The sequence below is a fragment of the Equus asinus genome, chromosome 20 (genome assembly GCF_041296235.1).
Source record: "Equus asinus isolate D_3611 breed Donkey chromosome 20, EquAss-T2T_v2, whole genome shotgun sequence".
NCBI classification, from domain to species: domain Eukaryota; kingdom Metazoa; phylum Chordata; class Mammalia; order Perissodactyla; family Equidae; genus Equus; species Equus asinus.
In genome coordinates this window covers 60,055,067-60,072,431 of record NC_091809.1, presented here as the reverse complement: position 1 = coordinate 60,072,431, position 17,365 = coordinate 60,055,067, and the positions used below count along the sequence as shown (strand labels likewise).

General features: G+C 37.5%; 1 protein-coding gene across 2 annotated transcripts; it reads left to right on the top strand.

The window, feature by feature from the left end:
* Positions 1–799: 799 nt before the first annotated feature.
* BIRC3 (baculoviral IAP repeat containing 3) lies at positions 800–16,950 on the top strand. 2 transcript variants are annotated; one of them, XM_014864328.3, is made up of 9 exons: positions 800–1,016; positions 4,356–7,523; positions 7,630–7,729; positions 9,401–9,479; positions 10,274–10,322; positions 11,920–12,162; positions 15,564–15,818; positions 16,090–16,131; positions 16,246–16,950. In XM_014864328.3, the coding sequence occupies exons 2-9, from the start codon at positions 6,671–6,673 to the stop codon at positions 16,437–16,439; spliced, it is 1,815 nt and encodes a 604-aa protein (XP_014719814.1). In that variant the 5' UTR covers positions 800–1,016; positions 4,356–6,670; the 3' UTR covers positions 16,440–16,950. The 2 variants fall into 2 exon arrangements, with proteins under 2 accessions (XP_014719814.1, XP_044608301.1); XM_044752366.2 differs by having other exon boundaries at positions 901–1,051.
* Positions 16,951–17,365: the final 415 nt, after the last annotated feature.

Genomic DNA, 17,365 nt, shown 5'->3' with positions numbered 1-17,365 from the left:
GGCAGCCAAGTCTACCTGGAAGATACGCTAGCTCAGCCTGGCTCTCCTGAATGGAAAGGGCATTCTTGTTTCTAGAGGATGATGAATTCCTGAATAATATTATGGGTTCTGCCTCTGGTTCCCGATTATCTTTGATCTACGGAAGACAGGAGAATGACGGGAGCTCTCCCACCCTGGCTTGCACTGTCCTTAAAGTTGCTCAAATTCATTGCTTAGACAGGGAGTGCTGAGGAAAATATGGCAGTGCTGAAGACTCAGACTTCAGGTTTCCATGAGATTATCATCGTAACTTAGAGATCCCTCCTGTGAGATAAAAGGCTAAAAGGGGGAATTTTTTAATAGCCAACTCTACCCTAGTTATAAAAACAACCACCCCCCCCCCACCGAAGTTTCAACATAGGAAACAAATAAGGTAGTCTCAATCTTTAAAACAGTAAAAATAAACTGAAAAAGAAAATCATGTGATTTTTTACATACCCCTACATTACCATTCCTGCCTTCCTTTCTCGATTAGAACAAAAAGTAGAAATTATCAGAGATTTCACAGTTTCGGTATTCTCTTTTTCAATCACGTAGAAGATGGAACTTTTCCAGTCAGGCTGACCAGTGATCATCTTCTCTACACGGGTTATCAAGATTTCCTCTGACCCACCAACAATGAAGCAAAGGTCTTTCAGTAAATGCCACGCGGATACGCCTCGGTTAAGAAATAGTCAAGCTTTTAGGGCCATGGAAATCCCCGAGTGGGTTGCCAGGCCATTGATTAAGGGGAAGTGCATGTGGTTATTACCGCTGGAGTTCCCCTAAGTCCTAAGAGGAAAGCACCAGCGCACATGCAAACCACTGGGGGGAGTGCAGGACTCCGGGTGTGTGGAGGTGGGGGTGGCGAGTGGGTGGGTCGAGGTGAGACATTCAAAAGGCAGCGTGACACTCTAGCCCGCACCCAACAGCCGGGACGACCGGTGTCAACCGAGAAGCACGTCCTTGCCGGCGCGCATGGGCCAGGGGGCCAGCAGGTCGGTGAAGAGGGCTGCTATGAGGCTGTGAGCCAGTGAGTGTGCTGTGTGTCTTGTGTGTCTGTGCGCGTGAACCGCCCCCCGCCTCGCGCGCGGGTAGGGGACGCGTCTGCTGCTGCTCGTGGAGGGGCGGGCGGGGCCGGCAGCGGAGGACGAGGGTCAGCCGGGTGGCACCGTAAACAAACGCTGCTCCGGGGACCAGAGGTCGACCCCAGATTGGCTCTCAAGCCGATCAGAGACAGATAAAAGAGCGGGTACACTGCGAGCCCAGGCGCGGGGCGCTCTACCAGCCAGTACCCTCCGCCGCGACTTTGCTGTGCTGCCTGCCCGCCGGGAGGCGCTGGGCGCCGGCTGCAATGTCCCCGAGAGAGGGAGGGTGGCCGCCGCCCTGTGCTGCCCTCACCGACACTCTCTTTCGGTTTACCTTCCTGCCTGGTGTTCAGTTTCTATTTTACTTTTAAAAGAAACTGCAATGGGACTGAGAATGGGAAAGTGGCATGGGAAAGCTTGGACACTTGGTTTAATTCAACCAAGTGTCAAGAAGTATCACGGGGTCTTTGAGGGCGCCAGAGAAGCTTGAGGACAGAGCCTGAAGCCGAGCTGTGGCAGGGTAGAGACCCAGTCAAATCTTTATTTAGTGAACAAATGGAGGAATGTTTCCAAGTGGTGGCAGAGAGCAGAGTTTTGTTTGTTTTCCTGATGATCAGCATGGAAACCATGTAGTGCTCTTAATCTTAATCTAGGAAAGTGCTAGAGGCATTTACCTGATGCTGGAGTAACAAACAATAGTGTTAACGTTGTGTGCTATTATTTATTGTTAACATTAGGTGTTGCTAGTACCTACTGTATCCTAGAACTCCTGCAAAGACTTTACATGTGTTTTTCAGATTTAATTCTCACCGTCTTAAGAAGCAGTTACCATAATTATCTCCAATGAGAATGAGGAAACAGGCTCAGGGAGATTTACTTGCCCAAGGCCACACCCCTGTTATGGGGAGACTGAATGGTATTGGAAACCCAAGATATCTGACTCCAAAGCCTGGTTTTAAGCCATCAGTGAGCAGACTTGGTAGTCATAAACATAAAATTGATATCCTTAATACCATGCATGTGAGGGTGTTGTGGTCTTGGAGGGGCTCAGTCAAGTGTGCCAACATTCACTTCTTCAACAAAGAGTCTTAGTGTCTGCATTTTATGTCAGGCTGGATGGATGTTGGGGGTGGGGAGGCTGGTAGAGAGCTGAAACATAGTTCTGCTCTGAAGGAGCTCACAGTCCAGGGAGAGGCAGAAAGAAAAGGCACACTTACCCCCCAGTGTCAGAGACATGGATATGCTAAGTGCCCAAGAGGGTGGAGACAGCCAGCATCCCTGGGATCAGGGAGGTTGCCCACTGGAAATGAAAGAGTAAGGAGAGAAGAGATTGGGGATTTGAGCCAATCTGAGAAGGAACCACTAGAAAGGGAAGAGGAATTTGGAAAGGGTGGTATCCTAGAAGCTGGGGTGGTAGAACATTTCTAAGAGGAAGTGGGCCCCAGCGTCAGATGCAAAAATTTCCATTGGTTTGGGAGAGAAGACTTTGGTGTTGTTAATATTGAGAGTAGTTTTAAGTGGTGCTGGCTACAGCCCATTGCAGTGGGAAACCTTAACTATAGACACTTGTTCAGTTCACTTGGCTGTAAAGAGAAGGTGAGATACAGGGTAGTTGCTGGAGTGGAAAGTGAGGTCAAAGAGGATTTTTTAATTTGTTTTCATTTGAAAGCTGAGACAGACTTAAGCACGCTTGTTATGTTGAAGGAAAAGAGCCAGTTGAGTGTAAGAGTTGAAGAAATGAAGGGGATGAGGTTAAAAACAAGATTTCAGAGGCAGTGGGAGAGAATGGGAACCCACAAAGGGGCAGGCATCTTTAACTGAGGCAGCAAGTAGGTTGTGAGCGAAACAGGCGTGGATTTGAGAAAGGGAAAGGATTACTGCTCAATGATGTCTCTTTTCTTTGAGAAATAGAAGGCAAGCAATCTACTGAAAGTGAGATGGAGAGCACTGGAGGAGCAGCTTGAGGAAGGTATTGAAGGTTTAGAAGAGTTGCATAGGGCAGTGGGCTAGGGCTAAGGAGAATTGCTAAGGGATGGCCAAGGGCCAGCCAAGGTAGAGTCTGAAATTGTGCTGGTCCCAGTCTGCAAAGTGGCAAATCTTCCCCAGCAGCATTTAGAAGTCTAGGTGTTGGAAATGGTTGAGGTAGAGTTTGAATTGCTCCAGGGTTTGCATCTTGGCATATTTTTGTATAGTTTTTGTATAACTGTAGCCTAAATTTCCACAGATATGCCTGTTTCCACACCAGAGCTTCTTCAGGGTAAGGTCTGTGTAAGGGGTTTGCAATCTCAAATGCGTACAGGACAGGCAGGTGATATAAATGAACAGAACTGTGGGTGTCTCTTTTAAACAAAAACACACTGTGTTTACATATTTAACATGTAGGAATATTCTTCCTTCCATAAAGAAATATAGTGCTCTCATATTTCTTAAAATGTGTGTTGCTCTTTATCTACCTTTCATTTTTGTTACTTTCGATAGACACAGGTATTAGAACAATTTCACTCTCTTCATAATTCTACTGTAAGAAAAACAATAGTGCCAGCTCAGTGATAAATAGCAACTGACAGTCAGTCTCCGTATCAGGGTGTCAGACTGGAGAGCATGTGGCCTTTCTAAAGGGTACAGCCATTCCTCTGCGCTAGTTGGTTATTGCCTTGCAGGAATATAAGCCCAGTGTTGCCAGATCTTCTGATTTTACAAGAGAAGCTTGGAATCTAGAATGTTATGGGAAATCTCTTATTTTTAAAAAATGTTGGTAGTCCATTAAAACTTTAAAAATATTGTGGTCCAAGACAAAACTTACTTGGAAAACTGGTGAAATTCAAATAAGACATGTAGATTAATTCACAGCCATGTATCAATGTTAATTTTCTGGTTTCTGTAATTGTACTCTGTTTATGTAAGATGTTAACTTTGGGGAAGTTGAGTACAGCGTATTTGGGAACTGTTATTTTTGTAAGTTTTCTCTATGAATAAATTATTTTCAAAATAAAAAGTTAAAAAAATAGTAAAATGTTAGAGTCCAATTCTGTGCAAGCTAAAGGGAATTCCTCTGCTTGCCGCCAGTTGGAGCCCTCTGGCTTTTATCTGGGATTTCTTGGCCTCCATGGTGCCTGGTACAGCACCTTGTACATGGTAGACAATCAATAAATACTAGTTTTTGGAGAAAATGTTTAAAAATAAATCATTGTGTTACATCTATGAATGATTCGACTTTTAAAACTGTCTTTTCTTTTTTTTTTTAAACAGGTTTTACAAAAGAAGTGAGCTGTTCTGCTTCAAGTTTTTTCCAGTTTTTTTCTATAAATCAAAACATCTCAAAATGGAGGCCTAAAACTCTTAAAAGGGACTTAGTCTAATCTCCGGGAGGTAGTTTTGTGCATGAATAAACAAATAAAGTAGTTAACTGGAGTTTTTGGTAGCCAAAGAATGTTAATGTTGAAAATATGAACTAATTACATGATGTGTAACTATAAAGTAATAATGAGTTTGATTTTGAATTTGACCTTCAATGTAAAAGAGAAGTGATTATAGCTGGGACATATTGTTGAACCACTCTTCAAGTTGGCCAGGTCCTCTCTCATTGGCTGCTGTGTAGAATAAAAAAAGCACCTGTGTTTGGTAAAGATTTAAAAATGAGTGATAGTTATCTAGAACAAAAAGTTAATATTCAACCTTCTGCTAAATTAGAAAAATATGCAAATAAAACTTTTGACATCTTTAAAGACTTCTACAATGATAATGAAATGTCAAGAACAAAACTTTTTGATAGGTATAACAAATTTAGAGAAAGTATGAAAGATAAACATGATGAATGGTAAAGAAATTAACCATTTATAAGAGTTGATATTTTAAAAAGTCTAAAATTTAGTTTGTTCAAATGAGTTATTATCTCTGAGGATAATAAGAATGAGAATGATGGTTGGATGGTTATATTTTGGTAAGTGAACAAACTTATTCGGAAAGAAAATTTACAGAAGGAGTAATGAACACCAAGAAGGTTTTTATAACAATGTGTAAAGTTTTTGAGCAATGAAAATCGTACTGAAGTTAGACACAATAACTCACCTTTGAGGGAAATTATCACAGGTATTAAAATATGTTTCTCCTGCCACCTGGAAATAAATTAAAGTCTGCTGTGGAAAGTGCCAACCTCTGTGGGACCCAGGAAACCATGCTTGCAAATCACTGCTTGGAAAACCAGGATGACTTGTTTGTTGGTCATTGCTGATATCATTGATGCAGAACCTATTTACTAATAGCTAGTCATAATTGAGAAATTCTGAATTTTTAGAAAGTCTCTGCTCTTCAAGAGAAGTAGATTATGACAAAATAAATTTGTTGTTATTTTTTGCCATGATAAATTATGATTCAAGGTATGCTATCTGTGAAATAATTTATGACCAAAACCAAATTTGTACAATTTGATTATGCGTCTTAGCCTACAGACTCAGCACTCTGACTTTTGACTGTTTTTAAAAGTAAATCCACTGTCGGAGTAGAAAATTTAGTGTTGGCTCCTCAGCAGCATGAAGTTGAGCCTAAATGACCAATTGAGCAAATACATTCTTCTCTGATAATTCATTTGAAATGGAACATTTAATTTGCTAAGATCCAATGGTATCACTATGACTAAGCAACCAGGTTCCTGACTATCTATGGGAAGTAATTATTATTTAATTAATCTTGAAACCAAGCCTTAAAATGTATCAGACAATTCTTTTACTACTTGAGCACTTTATTTGGAGGAAAATTTTAGATTGTGTTGTTCTGCCTATTAAAATGATTGTAGGAAGAAAAATTACTTAATTTGAGCAAGATTTGGGATATGCTATATTTCGTTGAATCTAAGATGTCATCAATTATAAGACACCATTATTTTATGTACCTCTAAGAAAAATGCTGCTAATTATTATGACATGCCATTAATTGTAAGATACCTCTTGATAACAGAGATATTAAAACATGCATCTTAGAATCAGTGAAATATGGTAATGCATTCTTTTCCTCTTTTGAGGTAGATCTTACTTTTTATTTTTCTTTCTTGCTACCAAATTTCACAATTAAAAAAAAGCAAAATAAACATAGTTTGAATATTTTTTTGTGAAGAGCTCTTACAGGGCGTAACTTTCCACCCTGAAAGCATGCTAGCTGCGTGAGTCAGACAATTTATCTTCAGGCTGGCTGAGCATTGCTGAAGCATTCTAGTGGAGAGGTTGACCTACCTGTGGAGATGCCTGACCCTCTGGCATCTTGATGACTAAAGCACTGTACACTTTCACGAAGGGTTTTAATTTTCATCACAAGGTACTGTATAGCTTCATGTTTACATTGTATGTATAACTATACAAAGTTGTGGTTGTGCAAATTGTCCCTTAAAACATATCAGCATAGGATTTAGAATCTTGCTTGATGAAACTCTAAATTCATAGAAGAGAAAAGAATGAAAAATTTCCCATTCTAGATGTTCAACCTCATACTAAAACTAATAAAAATCAAAAGCCATGCACAAAACTACCTCCCCAGAGAAAGGCTAGTCCCTTTTGCTCCCCAGCCATTTTATTATGAACATAGTAGAAAACAGCGTATTCTTATCAAATTTGATGAAAAGCGCCAATATGTTTGAATTGAAGTATGACTTTTCTTGTGAACTGTACCGAATATCTACATATTCGACTTTCCCTCCTGGTGTCCCTGTCTCAGAAAGGAGCCTTGCCCGCGCTGGTTTTTATTACACCGGTATAAATGACAGAGTCAAATGCTTCTGTTGTGGCCTGATGCTGGATAACTGGAAACAAGGAGACAATCCTATTGAAAAGCATAAAAAGTTGTATCCTAGCTGTAGCTTTGTTCAAAATCTAAATTCAGTTAACATTTCGGGAGCCACCTCTCAACTTGCTTTTTCTTCTTCAGTAACAAATTCCACACATTCATTACTTCCAAGTTTGGAAAACAGTGGCTACTTCAGTGGCTCCTATTCAAGCTTTCCATCAAACCCTGTAAACTCTGGACCAAATCACGATTTTTCTGCCTTGAGGACAAGTCCCTACCATTGTGCAATGAATACCGAAAAAGCCAGATTACTCACTTTCCAGATGTGGCCGCTGACCTTTCTGTCGCCAACAGATCTGGCAAAAGCTGGCTTTTACTACATAGGACCTGGGGACAGAGTGGCCTGCTTTGCCTGTGGTGGAAAATTGAGCAATTGGGAACCGAAGGATGATGCTATGTCAGAACACCTGAGACATTTCCCCAACTGCCCGTTTGTAGAAAACCAGTTTGAAGACACTTCAAGATACACCGTTTCTAACCTGAGCATGCAGACACATGCAGCCCGCTTTAGAACATTCTGTAACTGGCCCTCTAGTGTTCAGGTTCCTCCTGAGCAGCTGGCAAGTGCGGGTTTTTATTATATGGGTAAGAAACTTAATCTGATAATAATAATTTAAAAAATTCAACGTTTTATACATTTTCGTGGGCAAATTATATGTATTCATGAGTTTTGGTCCAAAATTAATTTTAGGTCACAGTGATGATGTCAAATGCTTTTGCTGTGATGGTGGATTGAGGTGTTGGGAATCTGGAGATGACCCATGGGTGGAACATGCCAAGTGGTTTCCAAGGTAATTGTTTTGAAACTCTCTTTGCAAATGTGTGTGATTATCATGAGATGGGTTATATGTGTTTATCTTAGAGACAGTCTTTACTTTATTCTGTCTGTTTAAAAAATACATTTGTGAATACATTTAGGGTGGATTACTTAGGAAAATAATTGCTTAAAATGTTTTGATGGAAGTTCAAGACAAAGAAGAAATAGGTTTGAGATTTTTTTGTGTATAATTAAAAAATAGAGATATATTTAAAATAATATATGCTCATTATAAAATCAAAATCACACATTGTAGAAAAGTAGACAAAAAATTAAAATGTCCAGAAATCTTACCACCTAAAGATGACCACAGTTACTATTTTAGTGAACATCCCTCCAGACATCTCTTTATGCATATGTACATATATAGACAAGTGTATACAATTTTATGTGAATTAGATATTATATATAGTTTTTTTTCAGTAAATATTATGACTTGGACATATCTCCATTCATTCAACATTCAGTAATATTAGTTGATCACCTTTTGCCAGACGTCATTCTAGGTGCTTAAAATACTCCACTGAACAAAACCAAGACTCCTGGTCTCATATGCTAAGTTTATAGCAGGAGAGGACAGACATTTAATAAAAATTTAATAAATAAGTTATGTAGCATGTTAGAAGACAGTTAAGTGCTATGGATAAAAATGAATAAGAGAGCAGGATAAGGAGATTAGAGGCACCAGGCAGGTTGTGATATTAAATAGGAGATAGGATAAATAGAGACCCATCTCATCTGTTTTGATCACTACATAGCATTTCTTGTCATTGCTTACACTTTTGTTTATCCCATACCTGTTTACACTCTCCTTTTATTGAAATCAAGTGGGCTTTACTTATATTTTTTATGGTTAAAACTTTTAGTATTTTTAATGTTGATTACTAAACTTGGTATCTGAACTTACTTTAATTATATAGGTTTTTAAATAATAATACTATATCCTCATTTATAGCAACTTCGTGCTCCCCAAATATTTCAGATGTCAAAAATTATGGCGATTATAAAGAACACCTTACACAGGCATTTTAAAAAAGTGTTGCTAGCTTTCCATTGTGGTAATTTTGGGGATATATGAAAAGAATGGTGAATTTGCTTTGGTAGTGCTGTGAATTCATTTTGTACTTAAATTTGACAATGGATGCATGTTATCTAGGAATTTCCAAACTTGTGAGTATACGAAAATGTATTAGAAAACATGTTCAGCTTCCTCATTCTTTCTCTCATGTCCCTCTTGGTGTACTTTCAGCTTTTAAACATGCAAAGCTTATGTATGAACAGTATCATTTATTAGAGGACTTTCTACCTGTCTCCTTGGCTCTGTTCTTAGTGTTCAGAGTGTTTTTAGGGATCTTAGAGTAGTTGAAGAGCAGCAGGAACTCTTGAGTGGAGACAGCCTTACTTATCTCCAGGGGACTGAGAGCCTGGGGACCCTCACGCACTTCAGCCTTGACAGATGACCCGCTAGAGCCCTCCTCTTGTTCACATCGTCTTGCCTTTGACTGCAGTGTCTCTTACCACTTCCCGTGTGCTAAGTGAATATTCAAGTGGTTATATGTATGTTTATGTTCGTTTGAAACATTTAGCAGTCTACAAATGGCCGGATTAAAATAACCCCCCAAACTTAATTTTGTTTACATTGTAGGTGTGAATACTTGATACGAATTAAGGGACAAGAGTTCATCAGTCGAGTTCAAGCCAATTACCCTCATCTACTTGAACAGGTAGGGACTTTTTTTTAAATCATTAGTTAACAACAGATAAATTGGTTTCTGATAATTACAGAAAGTAGCGAAAAGACAAGAATTGCTTTAAAAATACATTTGCTTTTTTACAACATCCAACATGATCTTAGAGATTACAATTCTACAGGTAAAAACAGATCTACAATTAGAAACCTCCTGAAAAATAGCATTTAAATTATGTTTCTCTCTAAGTATTTCTCCAATAAAGTTGCAAATAAATTAAATTATTTGAGGAAAAAAATTGGCTGGATAGTAGCATTTAATAGTTTTACTATATAAATTTTTCTTAGGAAAGATTTGAGAAAGAGAATTGTATTACTCTTTCTAAACTTCCTTGAAAAGCAAGTAGAACTTATATAATAGTTTGAGGGTCAAACATATCCTAGCCATAGTCACCGAAACTGATATAGGGTCCAACTTATTCCAAAGGATGACCCAGGAAATACACAATCTTTGGGATGAAAGGCAGACAACAGTTGTCTCACGGATCACTGAAAAGATGTAGCCCTATTCCTGCCTTAATGAAAAGAGATTTAATTTGTTAATGCATGCACATGCGCACACACACACACAAAGCAATTCTATTAGTTTATGGCCTAGACAATTACTGTTGGATGCAAATGAAATATTGCTTTTGATGTAAAAATTTATTTTGCCAGTAGGCAAATCAGTTTACAATAAATTGAATGAAATAGGTCTTCTGCTTCATTTTTATTTCAATGGGCAGGATAAGATTTATATTTTAATTTACATATATATTTTTTTTTCTGTAGCTCTTGTCTACTTCAGACAATCCAGAAGATGAAAACGCAGAGTCACCAAGTATGTATAATGATAATAATTACTGAATTTAAATAGAACCATTTGGTACTGTGCAGACTGAAAGTTGGTAATAATAGTAATGTATATTTGTATCATGATCTATAATTTATAATGCATTTTCAAATAAGTTGGCATTTCTCAAACTTCAGTGCATATCATAATTGCCTGAGGAACTTTAAAAAATATTATAGATTTCTAGTCTCCACTTTAAACCTACTGAATTGAATTATAGTATCTAAGGGTGAGGCTTGAGCATCTATAGTTTTAGCAAACTACATACCTCCAGCCTTACCTTTGTTCTCAGACCAGTGTGGGAACAGATGCACCATGACATCAGATTGCTCATGTCTTCTTTCTATGAAACGGAGAGGATAGACAATATTGTTCCCATTCTTCAGTAGGGACCATGAGGCTCAGAGAGGTTAAGTGACCTGTCCATCATCTTAAACCTAAAAGGTGGTAGAGCCAGTATTTGAACAAACTCTTCTACTCCATTATCTATCTTTATTCAATTCAATTCAATAAATATTTATTGTGCATCTGCTGTTCTGAGGAAAGAATAGAAAATAGGATAAACATGATGCCTGCTCTGATGAGCTAGTAGTCTAAGGGATACAGACAAATACACAGAGAGGAGAAAGAGATATGGTAGGGAAAGTAAAGTGTGCTGTGAGAGTGCATGAGGGACAATTAACCCAGACTTGGAAGATCAGAAAAGGCTTTCCAGAGGAACTATTTATCTTAGCACAGAATCGAAGGGAAGAGCAGTAGTTAACCAAATGACAGAGGGAGGAAAAGGATATTCCAGGCAGAGAGAGCAGCACATGAAAGGCTTAAGCGACAAAAGAGAAGAGGCACATTTGAAGAAGTGAAGAAAATTCTTTATGGCCAGAAGTAGGATTTGCAAAGAGGTAAATGAATGAAGCAGGACAGCTGTGAGAGTGGTCCGCACTGCAGGCAGAATTTGACCCAGAGCCATTAGTTTGTGATTTCTGGACTAGAGTATGGAATGGGAGTGAGAAACTGGCAAGAGATAAGGCTGAAGAGGTAAACAGGGTCCAATTTGTGTGAGATCTTGTAAGCCACAATTGAATGTTATCCCAAGAGCAATGGAATTGTTGATGGAATTTAAGAAGGAGTGTGACACAATGAGATTTGTGTTTTTAAAAAGTCACTCTGATTGCAATGTTGAGAATGAACTAGACAGGGGCAATATTGTAGGAGCCCATTGTGGTAATAGGAGTGATGACAATGGCCTCTTTCAAAAATATGTGAAACATATCTGATTTAGAAAGCTCATTTGTTCATTCAACATGGGGAAAAAAATCTCAGTGCTGGTGGGGGTGATCCCCAGCATTCTATTTCTTTCTCCCACTCATAGTTATGCCAGACAATACATATTTTGTACCTGAATGCAATATTCCATATTCTTATTTTAGTGACTGAACATGTATATCATTATTTTAAATTTAACAAAGTTAATTCAAAATAGTGCCTATACATTTTCTAGGCTTTATGTTTTTGATATTATAATAACTTTCAATTTAAAAAATATACAGACTATCCCAATATGTGCTAAATTCTTTATTCCATATAGTTATTCATTTTGGACCTGGAGAAAACCATTCAGAAGACGCAGTCATGATGAATACACCTGTGGTTAAAGCTGCTTTGGAAATGGGCTTCAGTAGAAGGCTGATAAAACAGACAGTTCAGAGTAAAATCCTAACCACTGGAGAGAATTACAAAACCATCAGTGATCTTGTGTTAGAGTTACTTAATGCAGAAGATGAGATGAGGGAAGAGGAGAAAGAAAGAGCAACTGAAGAAAAAGAATCAGGTACACACCTTTATTAATATAGCTCTATTGCCATAAGGATTTGATGTCACTGTATATAAGTTACTGAAAATATACTCATAGTCAATGCAATCAGACTTTTATGTTCAGTATTCTAAATTTGAATTCTGAAGAATTTATTCACATTAAAATATATTTGAATTGCTTATTAGTAAATTGAAAATGTTTATATTGAGTGAAAGCATTTTTTCCTGCTTTTTCTTAATTTATGTTTTTACTTTCGGTAGTTGACTGTGTATGTAATTATTCATGGCACATTTTTGATTCCAGGCTAGTTGCTCATTCCCCTTTTCTGCAAATTGGGGTGGGATCAGGGACAATGATTAATTTCAATATTAGTGTAACCGTGTGTCTTAGCCTGTGACTCTAAATTAACGTACAAATATGGTTAAGTTCCCTACCTGCCCACACAAGAACTGAGTTCTCTCTGGAGTGTCCCTCTGTTACTTAGGGGAGTCCTGGGATACTGTTTCACATTCTCTCAGGACGAGTTGCCCGTGTCCTTCTGTGCTAGCCTTGTCTGCTCCTCTATTGCCCTTCACAAAACTCTCGTGCTCTGATCATGTCCTTTCTCATCTGGTGGCTCTGACTCCTGTCACCACTCTGCCTAGACAAAGAGAAATGTTGATCTCTCCTTTCCACTCTTTCCCAAGTGTGGACCAGATCCGAGAGACCTTTCAACACAGCTGAAAACAGACTGTGACTTTTAACAAGCTCTTACTGGAGATTTAGGCACAGAAGGGCATTCTATCACAGATGGCAATTGACAACTATAACTACATGTGGCCTCTCTTGGTGCCCCTAAGCCCATCCTCATGAGTCTCTCTGCCTAACTTCTGGTCCGTCTCTGTATAGCTCTGGCCACTTTACACAATGACTAGGAAAGCCCCAAACACATTTTCCTTAGGCCCTTAAATATCCACAAAGCCCAGAAAGAGAAAAGAGTTTGCCTCTTATTCTTGTCCAAGGCCATATGGGATGTATTTCTTCCAGGATGATTGACAGCAAGACTGTTCATTCCATTTCTGGATAAACCTACTCCTGCCCACAAAGGTGGATTTGTCTTCTGGTCAACCAAGACAGACGTATCAGACCATAGTAATATAGTATCCTATATTTACCAAAGTGGGAATTATTTAGTCCTACACATCACCAATATGGCAGCAACATAGTCCAAGTTCATCTTTGCCCAGCCTAGTCAGGTTCTCTCACTGTGAAGATCAGGCTGCATGTTCTTCCTGTGGTCTTCACAGCCTTAGCCATTGGTCATCAGTGAAAAGTTACTCAAAGAAGAGAACACCCATCTTCACAATTGTTTATAGACCCCATGAAGCCTAAAGCCATCCAGCTATAAAATATTTTTATTTCTTCCAAAGAAAATCAACAGTCTCAAGAGATGACTCCAGGTCAACAATATACAATAATTTGCATTGTCGAAAAGATCCCTTAGCTTCTCAGCTCACTGTTGTAGCCACACTACCCAGCACAGAGTCTCCACATAGTCTGTGCTCAAGAAATACTTTTTGAATGAGTGAATGAAAATACTTATATTTGGGGGCCGGCCGCGTGGCCGAGTGGTTAAGTTCACACGCTCTACTGCGGCAGCCCAGGGTTTTACCAGTTTGGATCCTGGGTGCGGACATGGCACTACTCATCAGGTCACATTGAGGTGGTGTCCCACATACTACAACTAGGAGAACCCACAACTAAAATATATACAACTATATACTGGGGGGATTTGAGGAGAAAAAGCAGAAAGAAAAAAAAGAAAAAGATTGGCAACAGTTGTTAGCTCAGGTGCCAATCTTTAAAAAAAGAAGAAAATACTTACATTTAGGTTACTGATTATAGTTTCCCAAGAACAGTAGGTGAGTAATTTCTCGACAGGTGTGTAAATAAAGAGGCAATTTAGGTTATTTTTTTTCAGAGATAAAGGATAATATACTTCAAAGGTGTATTCAAGTCTTCACCTCTTATAAGCAAGACTACAGTCTATGACTTCGAAATGAGACTTTTTCCCTCAGCTAGTAGCAATCCAATTTTAGAAATCTTAAGAATTTCAGAGAACTTATTGCCTTAGGTTAAGTAAAATGTAACTAGAAGAATAAATCTTAGATTGAAAAACTAATATACTTTAATATCAAGTATATTATATTTTAATTTTCTAATATATCACTGCTTCTCTGACATAGATTATTTAACAGAATATAAGTTCTAATTCTTCTACCCTCCTGGCTATTACTTCTTTGTTCCTAGTGCTCTTTGAATTACTAAGGCTTGGTTGTTCATTTGCTCAACAGATGTTTATGGAGCATTGACTTTGTGCCAGACATTGTTCTAGGTCCTAGCCCTTTTCTCATTTATTCTCAGAGCTTCAATTTTCTTCAAATTATATAACTCTATCCTTGACTTTTTGACTAAACACTATTTTTTATTCCTTACTAAGTGATTCTATTTATGTGTCCTATTATTTGACAAAGTCAGTGTTTCTAAAATCCAACAATCACCTCCTCCCAAATAATTCTTCTTTAGACAGCCCAAACTCTGTCTTTAGTTATTTTATAGATATAGCTTTATGGATCATGGTAAAACTATATGATAATTAATTAATAAACTTAGATTCATAAGTCATAGTCCAAAGGGATGATAAAGTTTCAGAGTTTCCAAATATAAAATATTTTACCAATATATACACAATCCAAATCTTGAAGGACAATACAATGATCCCATAGGACAGGAAGGTGCCATTGACAAGTAGGATTTATTTTTCCAAATGCTGATAGTACCTTTCCCCCCTTACTATAAAATATTTAGGTAATGGCAATATCATGTCTAATTTGGAGAAGTGATTAAAACTTCATCTTAAAACAGAATTTTAAAGAAATTTTATGGATAAATGATAATTTGAGAAAAAAACGTTCTATCATTTTAATTCTTCCCCAATTTGACTAGATTGAACGGAAATTTCATTTTTTATCAGGTTCTAAAGTTTATTTGGTTAAAGGTTTGGTAGTGTTATAGAATGGTTGAGAGCACAGATTATGACACCAAACTACCTAGGTTTGACTTTTCTTAGCTTTGTGTCCTTTAGCAATTTACTTGCCAGACGGTGCCCATTATCTTATCTGTTAAATCAGGTAGTACCCACTCCAACGAGCTATTGTGAAGATGAAATAAGTTAATGCACAGTGTTCAGTAAATGTTAGTCCTTACTATAAGCAGCGTTATTTTAGGCACAGGGGATCAGTTACGCTAGCAATCACCTTCAGTGCCTAACTGATGATGAATAATGGTTGTTTTTCATTCAGTTGTATGTGTAGGTGTGGAAGGAAGTTTGTGAGCGGAGTTTGATCATGTTTGTGTTTGTTTGCTTTTCTATAAAGGTGATCTCTCATTAATCCGGAATAATAGAATGGCACTTTTTCGACATTTGACGTGTGTGCTTCCAATCCTGGATAGTCTACTAACTGCCAGAGTGATTAATGAACAGGAATATGATGTTATTAAACAGAAGACACAAACATCTTTACAATCAAGAGAACTGATTGATACTATTTTAGTAAAAGGAAATTTTGCTGCCACCATATTCAAAAACTCTCTACAAGAAATTGAGCCAACGTTATACAAGCATTTATTTGGTGAGTGCTGGAAAATTACTTTGGGGAACTTTTTAGGTTAATTGAAAATATGCTCTTATTAATAATGTGATTATTGAAAATTATAAATTATCAATCTAATTTATAAACCATTAATTTCACCAAAAAAGTTAAAGACTTTTGTTGCCTTGATATTATGACAATTATTTGTAGTATTTGGCCAGAGTCTAAACTGTTAGTTAAAAAATATATATTCTGTGACTAAGTATTAACCTTGCATGTCATAATAATGCTTTTTCTTTTTCTCCCTTAGTGCAACAGGACATAAAGTATATTCCCACAGAAGATGTTTCAGGTAAAATAGTATTAATAATTTAAACCAGTAGAAAACATGGTTTTATTTCCTTAACGTTTCATTGGAGGAGAAGCAGCGAATTACCTTTTATTAAAAATTCTTTTCTCTTCTTAGATTTACCAATGGAAGAACAACTGAGGAGACTACAAGAAGAAAGGACATGTAAAGTGTGTATGGACAAAGAGGTGTCCATAGTGTTTATTCCTTGTGGTCATCTAGTAGTATGCAAAGATTGTGCCCCTTCTCTAAGAAAATGTCCTATTTGTAGAGGGACAATCAAGGGTACTGTTCGTACATTTCTTTCATGAAGAAGACCCAGAACTTTGTCTAAACTTTAGAATTAATGGATTAAATGTATTATAACTTTAACTTTTATACCGACTTGGTTTCCTTAAGATTTTTTATTTATTTACAACTCAGAAAATTTTGTTTTGTATAAATATAAATATATACATATACATATATTTATATAAATGTATATTGAAAACATGTGAACATATATATTTTAGATAGCAACAGAGTGATAGGCTATTGTTCTTGTGAACAAAAAATAGGGACAGCACTACAAGCACAATACTAAATCAAAATTTCAGCACTATTGAAATTTTAAGTGAAGTAAGATTTGAGATTTTTGAATTAACCTTTCAGAATTTTAAGTATTTCAGAGTCATATTTAGAACTGGGAACATGGATTTTCTGCTTTTTTCCATCGGTGTCCTATATGTAGAAGGTCTTGATGTTTGTTGAATGACTTTTTAGGAACGTGGTTTTTTTGTAAAGAATTCTGTGAGGAATATTTTAATAAAGCAATCAAAATTACCCTTGCTCTTAATATCTTTATTTCTTTGATCTCGGATAGTTTAGCCACTCCTGGGCTCCTTCCATACCTCCTTAAGACCTCTTGAACTAGCATTTAGATCCCTTTCTATAAGTCACTTCTTCATTTACACTTGTAGAGCATGGGGTCAACCACACCTGGCTTTAATCTATAGGATTTTATGGGATGTCTGAGATGAAATCAAACAATCCCCTCAGTAAGTTTGTTTATTCATTTGTCTATTGATTCATTCAGGAAGTCTCACGCCAGCCCTACCCATTGGGAAAAGCCTCTAGGTTTATTGGCACCACTTTGGTATTAATTCTGGGACTTAGAAAGTATACTGGTTAGCAGCTTTTGGAACCGACAGCTTGTCCTGGTAAATAAATTTGTTCTGTACTGTCTGTGCAGCAAAAT